The 18200-nt window shown below is 36.0% G+C and overlaps 1 protein-coding gene across 1 annotated transcript in view; it reads right to left on the bottom strand.

Annotated features, from left to right (window-relative positions):
- NEGR1 (neuronal growth regulator 1) overlaps nucleotides 1–15454 on the bottom strand; it is an 832035-nt gene extending 816581 nt beyond the window's left edge. The window contains exon 1 of the mRNA XM_045835545.1: nucleotides 15088–15454. Within this exon, the coding sequence (XP_045691501.1) occupies nucleotides 15088–15263 (176 nt within the window). The 5' untranslated portion in view covers nucleotides 15264–15454. The remainder of the gene's footprint in view (nucleotides 1–15087) is intronic.
- Nucleotides 15455–18200: the final 2746 nt, after the last annotated feature.

Raw genomic sequence — 18200 nt, 5'->3', positions numbered from 1 at the left:
TAGGCTATAAAAATCATAGGCATTGTCCTGATTCAATATTCATAACAATTCTGACTGTGAAATTCATTTGATTGGTTCTATCATATTGGCCCTGAATTATCCCTCCCAACTTATGAGATACTGTTTTATGATCCTCTATCTGAATAAAAAAGAGGAAAACAAGACAGCACCATTCACTTGAATTTGAGTGCTTTTATTTCATCAACTCATCCTCCCCCAACAACAACAAAAAATCTTATTTTCAAGCAGTGTTACACTTACAAAAAAACTAACACATTGCTTAATTCCTGATATGATGTTTGGTGAGAATATTTCCCATATATTTTATTGTACCATCATAATTTTATTGATACTAACATTTCTGGCAATATGGCAGCGATATTTACAGGGCAAATATGTCCCTCTGCCTCAAAAAGTTCTGATCAGTGACTTATATAATAATAAAATTAACACTAAGAAATAGAGATATTGATATATATTTACCTTAATTTGTACTCCAAATGAAATCCATGTTAAAATGTGTCAATAATAGCAAACAACACTGGATTAGCAAATTAAATATATATGTATGTCATAAGTAGAAAAACACTAGTGCTTTGCATATTTATTTACTCATTTCAACAAAGCCTGTCCAAAACCTCAAGGGATGCAAAAACAATTAAGGTAACAGTTCTGCCTCAAAAGACCTAAGTGAACTATACAGATATATTATAAAACACGTATATAAATAACTAAAATACAAGGAAGGAACTGAGTGCACCAAATATATTTTGGTAAATCCAGCATTAACACAAGGTAATTGTTTGGGCTTATAAGTCGTGAAGTAAATAAATTTTAAAATACATACATATATGTATACATTTGGGTATATGTATTTGGGGATATATATTTCCATGTGTTTAATTTTTTGCTCTTAATTTTTGCTTTAAATTGTGAATTCTGAGTAATTATAAAAGGTCCCTGAAAAAAATAGCATTGCGCTAAATTTAGAAAATAAATAGAAGGAAATTATTTAAAAGCTATTTTGGAAAATCAACTGATGAGAAGAAAGTCCCCACGAAAGAGGGGAAAATAGCAACAAGTCCTCTTTCAAATAAAGAATAATTAATGAAATAAGCCCCTGCAGCATGGTGGATAGATTTTGACTGTAGTCAGCTAACCACCTAAAATATTACTGAAGGTCTATTGTTAACAATATTTATAAAAATCATAATAGCTAACATTTATATATTGCCTATTTTGTACCAAGCATGGTGCTATGGAGTTTATAAACTTTACCTCATTTAATTCTCACAACCTATAGTTTAGGTACTTCTATATAGATTACCTAACTCTTTCTATATAGAGGTAGCTAAACTTAATCAATTTTTGATGCATTTTTAATAATTCAAAGAAATATGACTATTTTTAAGGGCCCAACAGAAATACATATGTGTAAGTAGCTGAAAATAGGAAAATATGAGGATATTGAAGGGTTAAGAAAGAATTTGAAAAACCACAATATTCTTATGTGGAAAAGAAATATGAATAGGGAGTTTAATGTAAATAAATTTAACAATAATTTACATTTAGTGCTTTCTCCACATAAACAATATACATGTAAATTGCATGGTACTTGAAGCTGGGTGTTATACAAAAGTCTAGATATTGTCTACGAGAAACCAAGTGATTATACACATATGCCAAATACAAAGAGGATTTTTAGAGTGCCCCAGGAAAAATCAGAAAATCAGCTTAGCAATTACAGAGATCAAAGAAAAGTGTCATCCCTTCTATTGGGGGTAGGAGGCTTAGGATAGTTTACGAAATGAAGTGGGAAAAGCATAGCATTGTTATTTCAAGAATTATTTGCAGAAGAATTTCATATATTATTTGCTTTGTTGATCAAATAGAGGATCAGTTGGTAATTATGAAGGATCCCATATGTACATAGCCATCCTAACCAAGAAAAATGATAATAGAAGTATACTGAGAAAAGTGTTCAATTTTAGAAGAAACACATAATATTTACAAGGTTTTGAGGCCAAGAGAAGAAACTGTGAGGAAGAACATATACTCTTCACAGACATTCACAATATGTCAAAAACTGACAAATTTAGTGGGAAATCCATGTACAAAAGTATTTAAGACAGGAGAGTATGAAGGCAAATCATTTAAGATGAAATAAAAATGAGTCCAAGAAGAAGAAACAAGTGAATAAGATACATAGTCATGCATTGCAATGACTTCTGCTCTTCAAAGTATCAGAAAGCTGTCTGGAATTAAAAATAGATGAGCCTCAGAAGTAACTAGAAAACAAATAGAACACAGAAAAGCACAATATAACATGTAACCATTTCTTTAACCAAGCAGTTCTGTCCACAAGTTATAGCTATATATAAGGAAGAATGAGGAAGGTAGGGAGAAAAGACATTGACATGAGAGCCAACTGTGCATTGAATATTGCTTAGGACACGTTCATATATGTTATTACCAGGATTCCTGGTAAGTACAGTATAGGAGTAGCTATCATGATTTCCCTTTACCAATAATAAAACTGAGTCTCAGAAAAACCAAATAACTTGCTTGTGACCAGGGGCTAAGAGATGGTCAAATAAAATGTCAAACATAAGTTCCTTACACCATACAATACTGTTTAAGAACACAGATTGAACTGCGGTGTAAATTCAATAGAAAGGACCTTAACTCTTTATTATCACTGTAACTCAAACTTATTAAAAGTGTCTAGTATATGGCAAGGACTCAATAAATATATGCTGAAAAATTGTGATGTTCTTCTAGATCATGTTCTTGTTGCAGGGGGTACTACAGAATGAGAAAAAATATATAAAATAAATTCCTGAAATACAAAAAGAAAATGAAAATCAATTTAAATATTCTAGAATTTAATAAGCATATCTTACAGAAATAGCATTATGAAAAATTCTGCAAAAATTTGTGATAAATGAAAGATATATATATATATATATATATATATATATATATGATAATAGCTGGTATATTCCTTCATAGAATAAAAATAGATAACAATATACTGTAATGTAAAATTGATGGGATAAACATTATAAAATGGCAAGGTACAGAAATTCAAAATTCAGGGAATAAGGAGTTAGAATTGGACTAGAGAGAGTTGAAAAATTCTTGAATGATATAAGACAAAAATAGGACTTCATATTAGGAAAGCTTTAGATAACCAAAGAATAAAATATCAGGACACTTACCTCCTCTTAGGGACACATGTAAAATCTGTAGAACATGACTATGAAAATACATTTAAAAAGATTCTTCAATTACATAAAAACAAGTTTTTGTTCAATTACATTATCATATATATATATGATATACACACATATATATATGTACACATATATATATATACACATATAATCTCCATCCTCTTCTACCAGCTAGTAGGAAAAGCCAACCCATCTCATTTCAATGTTCCATTTCCTTTTCAAAGGAGAGTTCTAAATCAGTTTGATTCATTCTTTCGAGTTACACCAGAATTAGCATTCAAATGATTAAACTGAGGACTTGGAAAACTACAGCAAGCAAACTTTTGGAAACTTTTTATTAAGGATCAGAGTATACAAAAAGCCCCAGGAAATACTGTGCCTTAAAAAACAAATAAGCATGGGCTTTGGAGGCACACAGGCTTAGGACCAAATCCAGGATATGCTGTTTACTACCTGTATCAAAGTTGAGAAAGTTATTCATCTTCTATGAATTTGTTTCTACACTTATAAAATAGAAAAAAAAAGTAGGTTGCTGTGAGGATTCAATGAAGTAACCAACGTATAATGCTTAACTATAAATGATGTTCAAAAGTTGTTTATTTTTCTCTTGTATTATCAGTAACTTATAATCATTAGGAATAAAATAATTTTGAATGAGATTTTTTCTGTAAATGCTTATTATAATGCATGCTAAGTACCTTTTCTTACTGAAAATAATTTAATGTTTTCTCAAATATATAATGTGCCTTCTTGATTTTTATCATTATCAATTTAGCAGTAGTTGAAATTCAGAGGGTGCTTAATAAATGTTAGTAACTAAATAAGCAAGAAATTTATCATTTGTTTTGATCTCCTCTTAGTGAGAGACAAACTGTAGAAGTCAGGAGGCTTGGGATAGAAGAACTGAGATTTGAATTCTGGCTCAGCCGCTCCCTGTTTGACCAAGGGTAGATTACCTTACCTTTCCAAACTCGTGTTTACTTGACTATAAAACCAGGAAAGCAACGCCTTATTGCACACTGTTGTGATGGTATATCATATATAGTAGATACTCGGTGAGATTTGAAACTTAATCATGACGTTGATGGCTCTATCATGGTTATGAACTTAAATCATTCTGCTGCACATTTAGCAAATATGCCAAATTAGAGTTAAGCATTCATATTTTCTGAGCTTCTACTGAGTCTATTGTTGATGGATAAAATGGCAATATAGACAGAAAATTCTTGACCAGCTTGAAAAGTCACAACTAAATTTAAGTTCCTGACATCACTTCCCCAGCTGTCCTTGTGAATAACCTCCCTGCCTCTTTTTGTTAATTATCCAAGGGATGATTATCCAGTGATTATCCCGTGGATAATCATCCTCCAAATACATTGTTTATGGTTTGAAATGACCAATTCAGCCTTGGCTAAATCCAGCCTAAAGCACTCTACCCAGGGACCTCAGTAAAAGCACATGTTCCAGGTTCTGTTGCTTTCTCTGCCTACATCTTGCCTTGAACTCCTCCTGTGGTCCCTGGAGGTATGATATGTATCTCTTCCAGGACCTGTGAAGAGTAAACTTCTCTATTTCAGTTTCTTTTGTTGTCCTCTATTGAACCAGAGCTCACCATCTGACACCCCAGGGTGTGAGATACTATTTTAACAAAATCACTATATATATATATATATATATAGTGTATACACACACATATATTCAACAAATACTGTATAATTGAGTATCACATATAATGGGCACAGTGATTTAATTGAGGGGAAATATATCAATGTCAGTAATTAAATAGTGTCAACAGATTTCAGATTGATATCAGGAAAAGAAAAGAAACACAAATTATTAGCTAATATAAATTTAGTGCTTACTACGTAGTAGATACTGTGTTGGCATTTTACAAGCATTATCTCATTTCATCAATGTCATTTTGCTAGGGAGGTAGTAAGTGAGGGTAAGGCATTTTGTTCAAGTCACATATCCAGTAAGTGGAGAAACAGAAACTCAAACTCTCATAACTCCTATTCCAGATACCTCAAACCATGATGGGTTGTGCAATGCAACTGAACAATTCCAATAGAAGAGAAGCTCTGTGCATAAGCAAAAGTAACTCTTTATATCAATTTCATATTAATGATGTATGAGCAAAAAATCGATCAATAACATGTTCTCAAGAAGACAAGTAAGCAGTTATTCAAAGATTTACATATAATTTTCTTTTATGAACATATTACAAAACATTGGTCCCTGGCCCCATTGCAGGCCAAACTACAGTTACTATCTTTTAAAATAAACATAAATGCACTAGTTATCTGGAAGACAGACTTACACCTGAGTGTAAAGTATGATTTTAAAACTTCCATTTGTAAAATGGACATCACTTCATCATCGGCGGACGTAGGTTTAACATTATTTTAATTATTTAATGAATTATTTAAACTGAAATTCATTATTTTATTGTAATTCTTCCGTATAGTAAAATTCATGGGCTTAATTTTATATCATCCCAGTAATTTTATCAGAAATTACTCGCATAGCATAACATACTTCCATCTCTTTCTTCCTCCCTTTTTCCTGTCCTCCTTTTTGCCTTCATTTCCTACACTCAACATTCAGGGTTTGAGCTCTGATAATGCGTCAAGAAATATGTCAAGCAGTATGGACGTTATTTTCTATTCAGCTGATCAATTACCAAGACATTAGTTTGAAAATAGGTTTCTCACAAATCAAATATATCAAAGTATGTTCTCCTCTAAGAAATATTATATCTATAAGATTACAAAAACTTTATGATCCCTTTGATTTATTCACTTAATATCCCAATGCTATAGTATGTAATGTTACTGGAGAGAAAATACAAGCATTACTCTCTTGCCTTCTGATTACAGCTCTTATGTTCACAATATCTCCTAAATCCTTTTAATATCTCTAAATTTAATTTAGTTCCATGAGAGGAAAGGAGTTTCTGAAGACAACAGAACACATTTTTCCCATAGCCCTTTAAATCAGCAAAAACCTTTCAATACTTTATGGCAGGAGCTATAGCTTTAAAGAAACCCTATTCTGTAGCATGATCATGGACACTGGACCTGTGTCCAAAGGACTCAGTGAAATACAGTAAAGAATAATTTAGTTCTGGACTGAAAAGGGTTATAAACATCTCTCTTAAATTGAACAAATTACCAGCTATCTGGAAAGTATAATATATTGGCTTCTGTTCAAAAGAACAACACTTAATGTTGGCAATACTGCCAAATTCCTGCTTTCTTATATTCCCCTTTTCCTAGAAAAAGTGATTAAAAGACCAGTTCCCATGCCAGCTGGATGCTTAAGAGCATCAAAGGTCCTCTCTCAGGATTCAGAACTTGATATGGCTTAGAAACCACTATGCTAATAGATAACCTCCCCAGCATTATAAATCAAAGCCAGATGACCACATTAAAATTCTATCAGCTGTATCAATACCCTGTGGTTTATAAAGTACTGTTGACCTAACTCTGGAAGACGTTTAGAATGACACAAAAGTTCTGCCCTAGTTTGGGGTGTGTAGCTACAATACTTTTCACAATTGAGAGTTATTCATCCATAGCAAATAGTCAATTCTCTCTATCACTTTACTTTTATTGATTTTATTTAATGGAAATCAGGAGAAAGGAAGAGGAGACTCCAGGAGCTGAGGTAGAAACAGAAAAAACTTTTACTATTTTGAACTTTTCCTGTTATCTGCTGATTATAATTACAAATAGCAAAAAGCCTTCCGATATAATTGAAAATCCTGAGTCTTCTTAAAATTATAACTACATCTCAAAGTCTTCCAATAAGCATGCCACTGCATTTCAAAGTTTTTCTTCTGACACACACAGTAAGAAATACATCTAAAATCTTAACACAACATACACATACAAACACATACACAATAAAAGTTTAATCAGACAATACTTACCTTTAATATGTATAAAGTCTTCTACCCTATTTTAATACATTTTATTTAAAAAATACCTTAAGTATCCAATACTTTTTCTTAAGTTATAAGTTGTATCCTCCAATTTAATGACACTGAATGATTCCAATGTGTCTTAAAGGCTTAGGACTTTGCAGGAATTACTTAAGGCAAAGGCTATTCATATATAGATTCAACACAAAGTACTTAATCACTGTAAGCATGCAGATCCACCATGGTATAAAAGATATTACAATTTTTAAAATCTGAAACAATAAACTAAAGAACAAATAAATGTATTCTTTCATTTATCCTTCTGTGGATTCATTAATTACAAAATAGTGGATGCTAGCTTGATATATGTAAAGCTATTGTTTAAGCCATAGGGATAGGAGAACGATAGTTTTAGAGCTTACAAACCCAGGTGTTTTGTCAATCAAAATCAATATATTTTAACAAAGGATCAAAAATAATACTACTATTAATGTTCTTTAATATGTATTAAATTAACCACATTCTTAGGTGTGGTAAACTAATAAAATCCAGTCTGATAATGATCAGAGCCATATGGATGAATCTTAGATTTTACTCTCTAGGAGTATGGGAAGTTCCTGTTTCCACAGATGAACTAGAAACACATAAAGCACCTGATAAAAGAGCATATAACCCAATTTAAAATTTCCTTTACAGAAGCTAAAAGGCAAATTATATTATGCCCCTAGGAGAAAATACAACAGTAAACGTTACATTCTCTCATATATAACACATCAGTGGTAATTTGTAATGGATCAGCAAGACTTTGAGAAACACTGAATGGTAAAGACTAACAAGCACTGTCTTCCCAATTCAGAAATCCTCTCTTGAGCATCTTTGAGAGAGCGTCAATTTATTAATGGCTTTTAAATTAATACCTTTCCTGTGAAAGTGTGGAGAAATGTACCAAAAGCAGGACTTTATGATGACTGCTTGTTTACATTGGAACCAGACACCTAAACAAGTATCTTTCAGAAAGCATTTTGAAGAAGTTAGGGGGAAGGTCACCACATGATCTAATAGTCAGTTAAGAGAAAGAGTACATTGAAAACAAATGAATAACACTCACTAATGAAGATTCCCACCCCTGGCTGGCGTAGCTCAGTGGATTGAGCGCGGGCTGGGAACCAAAGTGCCCCAGGTTCGATTCCCAGCCAGGGTACATTGCTGGGTTGCAGGCCATAACCCCCAGCAACCGCACATTGATGTTTCTCTCTCTCTCTCTCTCTCTCTCTCCCCCCCTTCCCTCTCTAAAAATAAATAAATAAAATCTAAAAAAAAAAAGATTCCCTTCACTAGTCTTTGTAACTTATGTGATGTTCATAATATCTTAATTTATGCTAATTGAACAGAATATGGTAGAAAAGTGACTTGTTTTCTACTTATTCAATTTTTATTATATTCTCCATTACCGTTTATTCTCCTTCTACTACTCTCCCCCTGCAGTCACCACACTGTTGCCCATGTCCATGAATTCTTTTTCCTTTTTTGCTTAATCCCTCCATCCCCTAACTGTCTCCCCCATAGTTGTCACCCTGCTCTCCATCTTTGAGTCTGTCTCTATTTTGCTTGTTAGTTCAGTTTGTTCATTACATTCCAAATATAAGTGAAATCATATGGTATTTGTCTTTCTCTGACTGGCTTATTTCATACTGTTCTCTAGGTCCATCCATGCTGTTGCATAAAGTAAAAGTTTCTTCTTTTTTATGGTTGAGTAGTATTCCAGTTATTTGATTTCTGATCAAGATTCAAATGGCTTGAGATACTAATTTCTACAGTGGTTAAATACTTCAATACTTGAAACATGTGCATTGTTTTAATCATATACTTCATAAGAAATTGAAAACTCCTTGAATATTAAGCTACATTAAACACCTTCGATTCCTATTAATTTAAATAGGCAACACGGCAAGAATTATCTTATCATTTTGATCACATATTCACAAGCAGAGTTTAGCCCTAGTTTTCTTTTGTTCAGTCAAAAAAAAAGATAGAGTATTATTGAATGTTGCCAATATATGCCCATCAACTTCTTTATTTTCTCTCATATAGCAACACTGTACATAATGAGATATAGATAGATATAGATATTACTAAAATCATGTACTCAATTGTCATTTTAATTAAATATTTATAAACTTGTTTTATTCTCATCATAATCTGGGCGTGAAAACAACCCAAATATCCATTTTTCTTATTTGCAATATGCCCCAATGTTGCTATCTAATCTAGCAAGCAACATTATGGTGCCATGGGCAAAGTAGTAATTTAATCAAATATAATTAAAATCACTGAAACTATTACTTTTCACTTTGTATTAATCAGGATTCTACCAGGAAAACTTAAGGCATTCTGGATATTTAAAACAGAGGGAATTTAACAGAGGGAACTGATTACAAAGGGATGGAAAAGCAGAGAGCCAAACACAGTAATGAAAGCAGCAGGAAAGCACTACTGCTCTTAGGATGAAAGATCAAATGGATGAGGCACAAACAGAGCCAAGAGCCAGTTATGGGATGGAAACCAGAACAAAGAGGTTCCTTGGGAGATGGAGACATTGCTGGATACTACCCAAAACAATGAAGGAGAGGAGAAACAAACACCTTGGTCTCTAACCCCTTATGTCCTCCATTCTCCTGAAACTACCTGTCATTGGCCAACCACAGCTGAAGACTTGTCTGACTTGTAAATGCGGCTGAGGGATTAGCTCCACCATCTATCTCCAACAGCATCAGGCCCAGAACTGGTGTATATAGGATGTGCACATTTCTCTAAACTCTTCAGAAGTCTAGTATTACAGAATTAACTTATTCCGTGGAGCTGTTTAATTACAAAACCAATTTATTTAAACTAAGCACATCTTTAATGTTTGTGTTCAAAGATTTAACCACACAGCTTATAAATTCTTCTGAATTAAAAAGACTGAGCAAGGGTACACTTATCTATACATTTACAAAATACTATTGTTCTTCAATATAATAAATTATTGCATATTAATATGCTAAGTAATAAGTCATGCTAAAAGAACAGCTTGGGAAAATCACTACAGGTAATATTGTAGCATTTTATTCAATATTTTGAAACACATTTTTCCAAATTGACTCAGTATGACAATCTATTACCCCCTCTATTTTAAAGGAAGAAACCAGAATTATAAATATGTTTGTTCAATGGTACTATATAATAAACATATAGGTTTTTAAATAATGTCTTAATGTTCAAAATTGAAGATACCTATACACCTGAAGTTTACCTGGGATATGTAATGCATCAATGTACGGGAATCACTCAGCAGACAATCTGAGACTCTTCAATGATATTCTTGAAGTATAGTATAATTGATTTTTACTGTTATTAGTAATTCTTCATTCTCATAAATAAATCATTTACTCTCTTGTATCCAAACTAAACTAATTGATGTAGTCTAATCAAAAGGCAAATGTATTGGGTGAATGGGATAAGAAGTAATAAATATATGCCATATCCATTTATAAATCCACTTTAAAACATTTTGTGTCTTCCAGTGGAAAGATTTTCTGTGGAAATGTGCTCATGCTTTATGCTTTAAGCAAAAGTCTTCCTTCTTATTACAGTATCATATAAGTTCCATTCAAATCTACTGTGTTAAAATAACAGAGTTGTGTTCAACTTTGTTAAGGTAAAATATATCACATTTAAGAAAATAATCTCCCTTCATTTGATTAAAGCATGGCAAGTAGGGAATAGAATATTTTGAATTCATATCAGAAAGGTGGCTTAAAATGTACAAAATTCATACAAAAGAGTTAAAGTAGAAACAGATTGAAATAATTAGTTTAATAATGGCATGTGTTTTTAAAAATGTTCAGATACTGGGTGTAAATGAAGATGTTCCTTGCATCGTTTTCAAAGAATATTAGACATTTTGGACATGTTAACATAACTATATTCATTAATAAAGTAAGAATAAAACAATGGATTCACCTTGAATTAATTATAAAACTATATTTTAAAAAATCATCTGAAATTTATATATTGATCCAGACCTGAGTTATGTTCCCCTAGATTTTCCACATCTAGAAACACCAGGTACTGAAGTGTGATCCAGTTGGTTCTAGCATCTCCTGTTCTTTGTTATGTCTCCCATGAAACATTTACTCAGGTCTTCCACACAATGCAAAATGCAATTTAAAGACTGGAGGAAAAGTTAAATTCTCCATATACAGTTAACAAGTTTTATTATGTATAAAATACTAATACATATTAAATGTAGTTGCAATCAAAGTCACTTTTTAATAAATTCATGAATATATTAGTTTGAGTTTGTAGCAAACTACAAATGTACTCTAGACATCCATGCATTTATTTGAATCCAAAGTTTAAACAAGGGAAATGCCAAACATTATGTTATTGAGTAGATGTATCATTAAATACTTTATCAGGAAGGTCCAAATAGCTACAGTGAATCCTCTAGACATTAATCAGTGAATAACATTATTAGAAGAAAGGGAAATTTTGACATTTAATACATTGCTTCACTAACATTAAAAGACAAAGTTAAAATGATAAGAATGTTGAAATTATTAAAGGAAATTTCATAAGTCCTCTCAGTTAAATGGAGAAGATGGCCTACTAATGACAGATGTAGTTAGTAGATCATAGAATGCATTTCTCTTTTGCATTATAAACCAGTTAAGGAGAGTTTTGTTTTTCTTGATTCTTTTCTCTAAAACAGACATTGTGGCATTTAGGAGATAAAAATGTATCATTTGACCTTTAAACTTCTGTTTCATTAATGTAGCCACAAGCAACAGAGTCACTGAGTGACACGTTTGTACTTTCAGGCCTTTAGTACTTGAGTTATTTGACAACTGTTATGCTACTATTTGCTTTTTATTAGAGACACCTTGAGGAATGTGTTAGATTAAAAAGAGTATATAGTGTAAAGCTTAATAAATAATATAATGTAGTCAGTAAAGTATTCGCACCAGAGTTAGGTACTTTAATTGGGGATGGGGATGGAGGGGAGTGTTGTTGAGGGTAAATTTTGTGTAATTTGATTTGTTTTCTAATGAGTTATAGAATAACTCATATATTATTATATGAGTTATATATATTATAACTATAGAACTATATTCTATAACTATATATATATTATTATATATAGTTATAGAATATCATATATAATTCTAAATACCCAAAGCAAAAGAATAAAATGGAACTCTGACATTACTTTTGATGAAAAATATGTCACCTGACTTATACGCAATTTGTTTTTAAGTTCTGTCTCTACTGGTCTATGTATACAGAGTCAACACCAGTTGCTGGGGAGGAGTTAAGAAAAACAACTGAGAATTTCTTGTAAATATATATATATTTACAAGAAATATATATATATATATATATATCCACACACACACACATATATATGTGCATGTATGTTAAAATAGTTAAAAATCCATGGACAATGTAAAAAGGTGAGAAAGTGGGATACTCCCTATGGAGTTCTAGAATTACTATCAGCAAATTACTTTGGGTAAAAAGTAATGCAGATCAGATTTCTCTCACATATGGCAAAAATATTTCTTTTATTTAAAAAAACACTGTAAATGGTTAAGAAAAATCATTTAGAAGAGATATTCTATTCTGCTTAAACATTTTGAAAGTCAAAAGTCCCCTAAAATAAGATACTACAAAACTCAGGATATAGAAAAAAAATGGATGAGGTACAACACATACAAGTATACAAGGACTGCACCAAACCAACACTGGAAAGATACAGTCCCCACTAGCATTAGAAGAATGAGTGAACTAACTAACCATAAGTCTCTTAGAAGCAACACATGGGTTCAGCTATTTCAGTTAGTCATTGTATTTATTATATTGTCCATTAGAAATAAAATGTCAAGATATATCATCAAAATATAAGCAGACTATCAAATCCTTTAGGCTCAAAATATTAATGCTAATTACAAACACGCAATGTGCTGCTACAAAAACATATAAAAGATTGTACCTCCCATGATATTTGTTTACAGCCTCTGAAAATAATGTTTCATCCTTACCACTATTGTTCAAACTTTTAAAACAAACTTAATATAAAGAACATAAACATGGTCTTAATTTCTATCCTCTATGTGACAAAGAGTTCATCGCTTTTACCACCAATGAAAAGGTATTTTGCTAAGTTATAAAAATCATTCATTATTTTTTGTACACACCCAGTACCATTTGTGATTACAGCAAAGATAACAAAGTATATTATAAAAGCATGTTGTTAGTGTATATTAGATATTATAAGTATATTCCATACACATTTGAACTCATAAACATGTTTCAGAAGATATGTCATATACCACACCCAGATATCATATCATTAAATTTAAAATATGTTATGTGATCTAAACAGAAACATATCTCACTCTCCCACCTTAGACATGCCATGGATACTGATTTTGTGCAATCCACACGTAAAAGCCAACTACCACCCAGTGGAGGGAAAGAAGATCTTTCAGGGAGATCTGAGGTATACATCAGGTGGAGGTGTCAGGAGGAGAAGGGAGGGCAATGGAAAATGAAGGAGTAAGAGCCTTGTTCAGATCTAAGTGCTGCTGATCATCAATTTATATTTTCACAGGAGAGAAAATGTTTCCAGAAGCTCACTCTGCAGTGTTGCTTAGGGATAACATCAGGCTATGGATACTCGTTAATAACAAAACATTTCAGTGCTCGAGCTTGGGAGAGAGACGGAAAGAAAGGAGAGTGATAAAAAGAAGTAAAACTGAAGATGGAAGGAAGGAGGGAGGGAGGGAGATGGGAAGAAATATAGAGAACAGAGAAAATGGGGGGTGGGCAGAGAGAGAGACCTCGATCCTGTGCACATGTGTGAGTGACAGTGTGTGGAACAGTGAAGAAGTGTGTACCTTTTAAACAGGGAAAGAGAATCTGACTGTGAAAGTGGTTGTGAGAGCATAGAAGGACCCAACGTCTGTGAGGATGTGAGACAGAGAATATGTGCAGGAGTGTGTTTAAAGAAAAGAGATTTGTGAGTGTGGAAAAAATGGCACAGGAGGGTGTTGGAGGGAACATGCATGTGTATGTGACGGGGACAGGGAGAGAGATGGGAAATGTGATGGCAAAAAAAGGGATGATAAGATCACAGAATGGGGACTCTAATGAAGAACAAAAGTGAGCAATGGGCTAGGATGAAGGGTGGAGGAATGGGGTTTAAATAAGAGAATCAAAAATTAGAGAGGTGGCGATTTTTTAAAAAAGAAAATTGAGGATAAAATAGAAAAGGGAAGAATAGAAAATAGATAAGGATGGGAAAGAGGCAATGGACAGAGAAGAGAGTAAGAAGAGGGTGGGGAAATGGGACAAAAAAGACTAGGAGAAGGAAGAAAAGGGTAAGGGGGAAGAGGAAAGAAAGATAGCTGAAGAGGGAAAAATTGAGCCTAAGTGTCCAACTGAGAAGGAAAATAAATGGGAGTGGGGAGCGAGCAGTTTGAAAAAGTCACTTAGACTAGAGTAAAACAGAAACAAACCTGATAAACTTGCCAGACTCTCCAAGAGTACCCAATGACAGTAAAACAGAGACCTTGTGAATTGAGTTTCAAAGTGCCACCTGTCCCTCCTAAACCGCACACTTCACTCATCCCGGGGCTACTTGGCATTCGGGCAAAGTGCTTTAGCATCACGAGTCCAGCTTGCTACCTGCCCCAGCATAAAGGGACCACAGCTGGGGCAGAATCAGCACCTGGATGTCTTGAGATGTGATCTTTTGATAGTGATCACCACCAGCATCATTATTCGGTTTAAAGAGAAGACCAAAATTAAAAAAAAAAAAAGTGGAAAGATAGACGGAAAGATAGACTGAGACAAGTACGAAAGGCACGCCGTTCTTCCTACCTAAGCACCGCCGTGTCCCCTTTTCTGACCATCATGTTGTCCACGGCCGCCCAGGGGAAGTCCACACTCTGTCCAGCCGGGAGGCAGGAGGGCAGCAGGCAGCAAAGGCTGAGCAGCACCGCCGCCAGCCACTGGTTCGAGCAACATGCACCCTGCACCAACAGCATCATGTCCATCCCTGCTCGGGCTGCTCACTCTCCAGAAGCTTTCAGCTCGCACTCCCCCACCCCCTGGTGCTGGCGAGTCTTCCCGGGAACCAGGCGGTGCGCCACAGGATTTTTTTTTTCTTTTCTTTTTCTTTTTTTTTGATGGGTGGGTGGGTTTCTTTTCTTTCTTTCTTTTCCCCCCTCTAGTTGTTGGATGTTGTTTCTCTCTCTTTTTTGGCCTCCCCTCCTCCTCCTCTTTGCTGTCCCTCCCTCCCTCCCCTCCCACCCCCTGGCACCACACTACACCTCCTCTCGGTTGATTCTGGCCGAGTCCGGAGTGAGTCTAATTCTCGGGCGGCTCGCACACCATCTAGAGAGGAGGCGAGCGCGCCGGCAAGTGAGGGAGGAGGCGCGGTGGCGGAGGCTGGGCTAGCGGCAGCGGCGGCGGCAGCAATCACAGCAGCAACAGCGGCAGCAGCAGCAGAAGCAGAAGCAGCAGCAGCAGCGCTGGGCGCAGCAGCGGCCCGAGGCTTGCGCGCGTTGCCAAGCGGCCGTTTCCTTAGCAACCCCGCCCGGGGATTGGGGATGCAGCAGGGAGGGGGGGAAATGAAGGGGGAAATAAAAGAAAAGAAAGAAAACGAAAAAAAAAAATATCAAGAGGAGGTATATCACAATTATGCAAACTGCGGGCGAAAGAGAACTGCATCGTAAACAGAACGCTTCCCTTCCTGTCATATGCTCTGGAGTGATGCTTTGCTAGAAAAGTCTCCGAGTCGGGCTGAGGTAGTGAGCAGAGGGGCGCTTTGCTTTCTCACTCCCTTGCCTTTTACCTCTTGAGGCAGAGTAACTTTAAAGTCCTCCAAGTTGTGGTCGGCGCCATCATGATGCCGGGGACTGTGAGGTTTTGTTGTTTATTTTTTATGTTTACATTCTCTCCCTGGTGGCCGTGCTACAGTTAACGAGCGGTCAACTATTTCACTATATATATATATATTTTTTTTTTAATACGTATGGACAGGGGCTGAGGCTGCTTTTTGAAGGGACAGAAGTGGGGCTTCATGCGAGGCCTTGCGGTAGAGCAGCTGGAGTGTCTATAGGGTCAGTCGGTGTGATTTAGAGGGTGCCTCCCTTCCCCGTGAGTGTTGACACGAAATTGTTTGTGGGAGGGAGTGTACGTGTGTGAGGTATGGTCAAAGTGCACTGTGCGAATGTATGCAAGTATATAGTATGCGCGCGCTCGCGGATGCGCGAGACTAGGGCGCGCTCAGCCTGTGGGCGCGCTTCTTTGCGCAGGCGTACTGGGAGGCTCGGGGCGGGTTGGGCCGGGATGCGGAGTCGGAGAGAGGCTACAATCAAGTGTTTTAATTGTGTAGAGCCAGGCCGTCCTGTTATGTAAGAGGCACTTTAACCCGTTTGAGCCTATCAGGCGGGATGATCAGCGCATCCGTAGCTAGGCGAGGCAGGGTTATCGGGCTTCAGGAGTCACAGGGTTATATTTTTAACTTCCTCCAAACCGGGTTGGACAGGCTTCCTACTTGGTGGTGCAAACCGCTTCCCTGCCTCGGAGCCGCAGCCCCTGGGCCGCTCACGCCGCCTCTGCGAGCCGTTCTCCCGGCCCACCGCAGAGTCGGGTGCTCGGCAGGGGCCGCCCCCTTCGTCTTCTGATTCTTGAACTCGTTTTCAGATTTAAAAACATTTAGGTATTCCGGGCCGTTTGCAGATCAATGCAAGAGCCAAGACTGGAGTCAGTAGCAGTTATGCCAGTCAGTCTTGTTCAGTGAGGAGTTTGGAAAGCAAAGCCCGGAAGGGAAGGAGAGAAGCAAGTACAGTAATTTAAAAAATATGCTCACCACCTCCATTCATTCTTCCCTTCCTCCACCCCAATCCTCCTCAAGCAGTCTTTAAAGATTCTTCGCCTGACCCCAGTCCCTCTTCCCTTGGAGGAAATAAATACAACAGAGCCTCACACATCCCAAACTCGTTTTCCGTAATGCTAGGAGGCTCCTTTGGCAAAGCGCGCAGAAGCAATAGTCTCTGCAGGGGTCAGCATCCGGCTGCCTCCCCAGGCTGAGCTCTTCACGAGGCAGGCAGGGAGTCGTTTTGCTTGCCGGTAGCAGTGCTCAGAGTAATTTTTATCGCGGTTCATGAGGATATGTGGAGAAACAGAAGGGTTCCCATCACCTGTGACCACCACAATGACTGATCGAAGAGCCCCTGACCTGCATCACCTCGCTGCTGAGCTGACATTCCGAGGCTTGGCGATTAACCGAGACGTTTGTAGCAGGAGTTACTGGTGTTATTAGTATTCAAGCCTAACTCCCAAACTCAACTCGGAAATTGAGAGCGCAACAGTATTCAACCGCATTTTGAAACATCAATAAAATGTTAGTCATTTGTGGATGAATGAAAACATTTTTTTTTTTACCGTCTAGTAGGCTAAGAAAATAATCGTCAAATGACAGGCTCCTGGTAATATTGATGCCAAATACCTAGATAACACTGTTGTCTTGTGAACTGTGTTTTTCTTTCTCACATGGTACACTGATGGATAAAGCTTAAAATTATCTAGGGCAAACCGGGGATTAGAAAAAAATCAACATGTCATATACATGGACAAAACTATGCAGCATTATCGAGAATTTTCTCTAAAAATGGTCTAGATCCATTTGAGGAGAGGCAGAAGGCACAGCTTCCAGCATTGTGGCTCAGTTTAACGCTATTTTATGCAGGGATGGGGTGCCAGCATTATCTAGTACAAGCTAGGAAAAGCTTCCTTTTGTAACTGCTGTTACCCAGAGGTCTGACATGTTCAGTGATGAGGGGAGAAGGGAGGTGGGATTTCTGTGACCAGGGATGGAGCTATGCAGCAGTTTTAATATGTACAACAACCTTTCAGGCTGGTAAAAGGAAACTGGAACCAATTCTATTTAAGGGCAAAGAGTTTATTTTATTTATTTCTAGTTTTTT

The sequence above is a fragment of the Phyllostomus hastatus genome, unplaced genomic scaffold (assembly GCF_019186645.2).
Source record: "Phyllostomus hastatus isolate PE091 unplaced genomic scaffold, TTU_PhHast_1.1 phas_contig_209, whole genome shotgun sequence".
In the NCBI taxonomy this organism is placed as follows: domain Eukaryota; kingdom Metazoa; phylum Chordata; class Mammalia; order Chiroptera; family Phyllostomidae; genus Phyllostomus; species Phyllostomus hastatus.
This window is presented reverse-complemented; position numbering and strand designations above follow the sequence as displayed.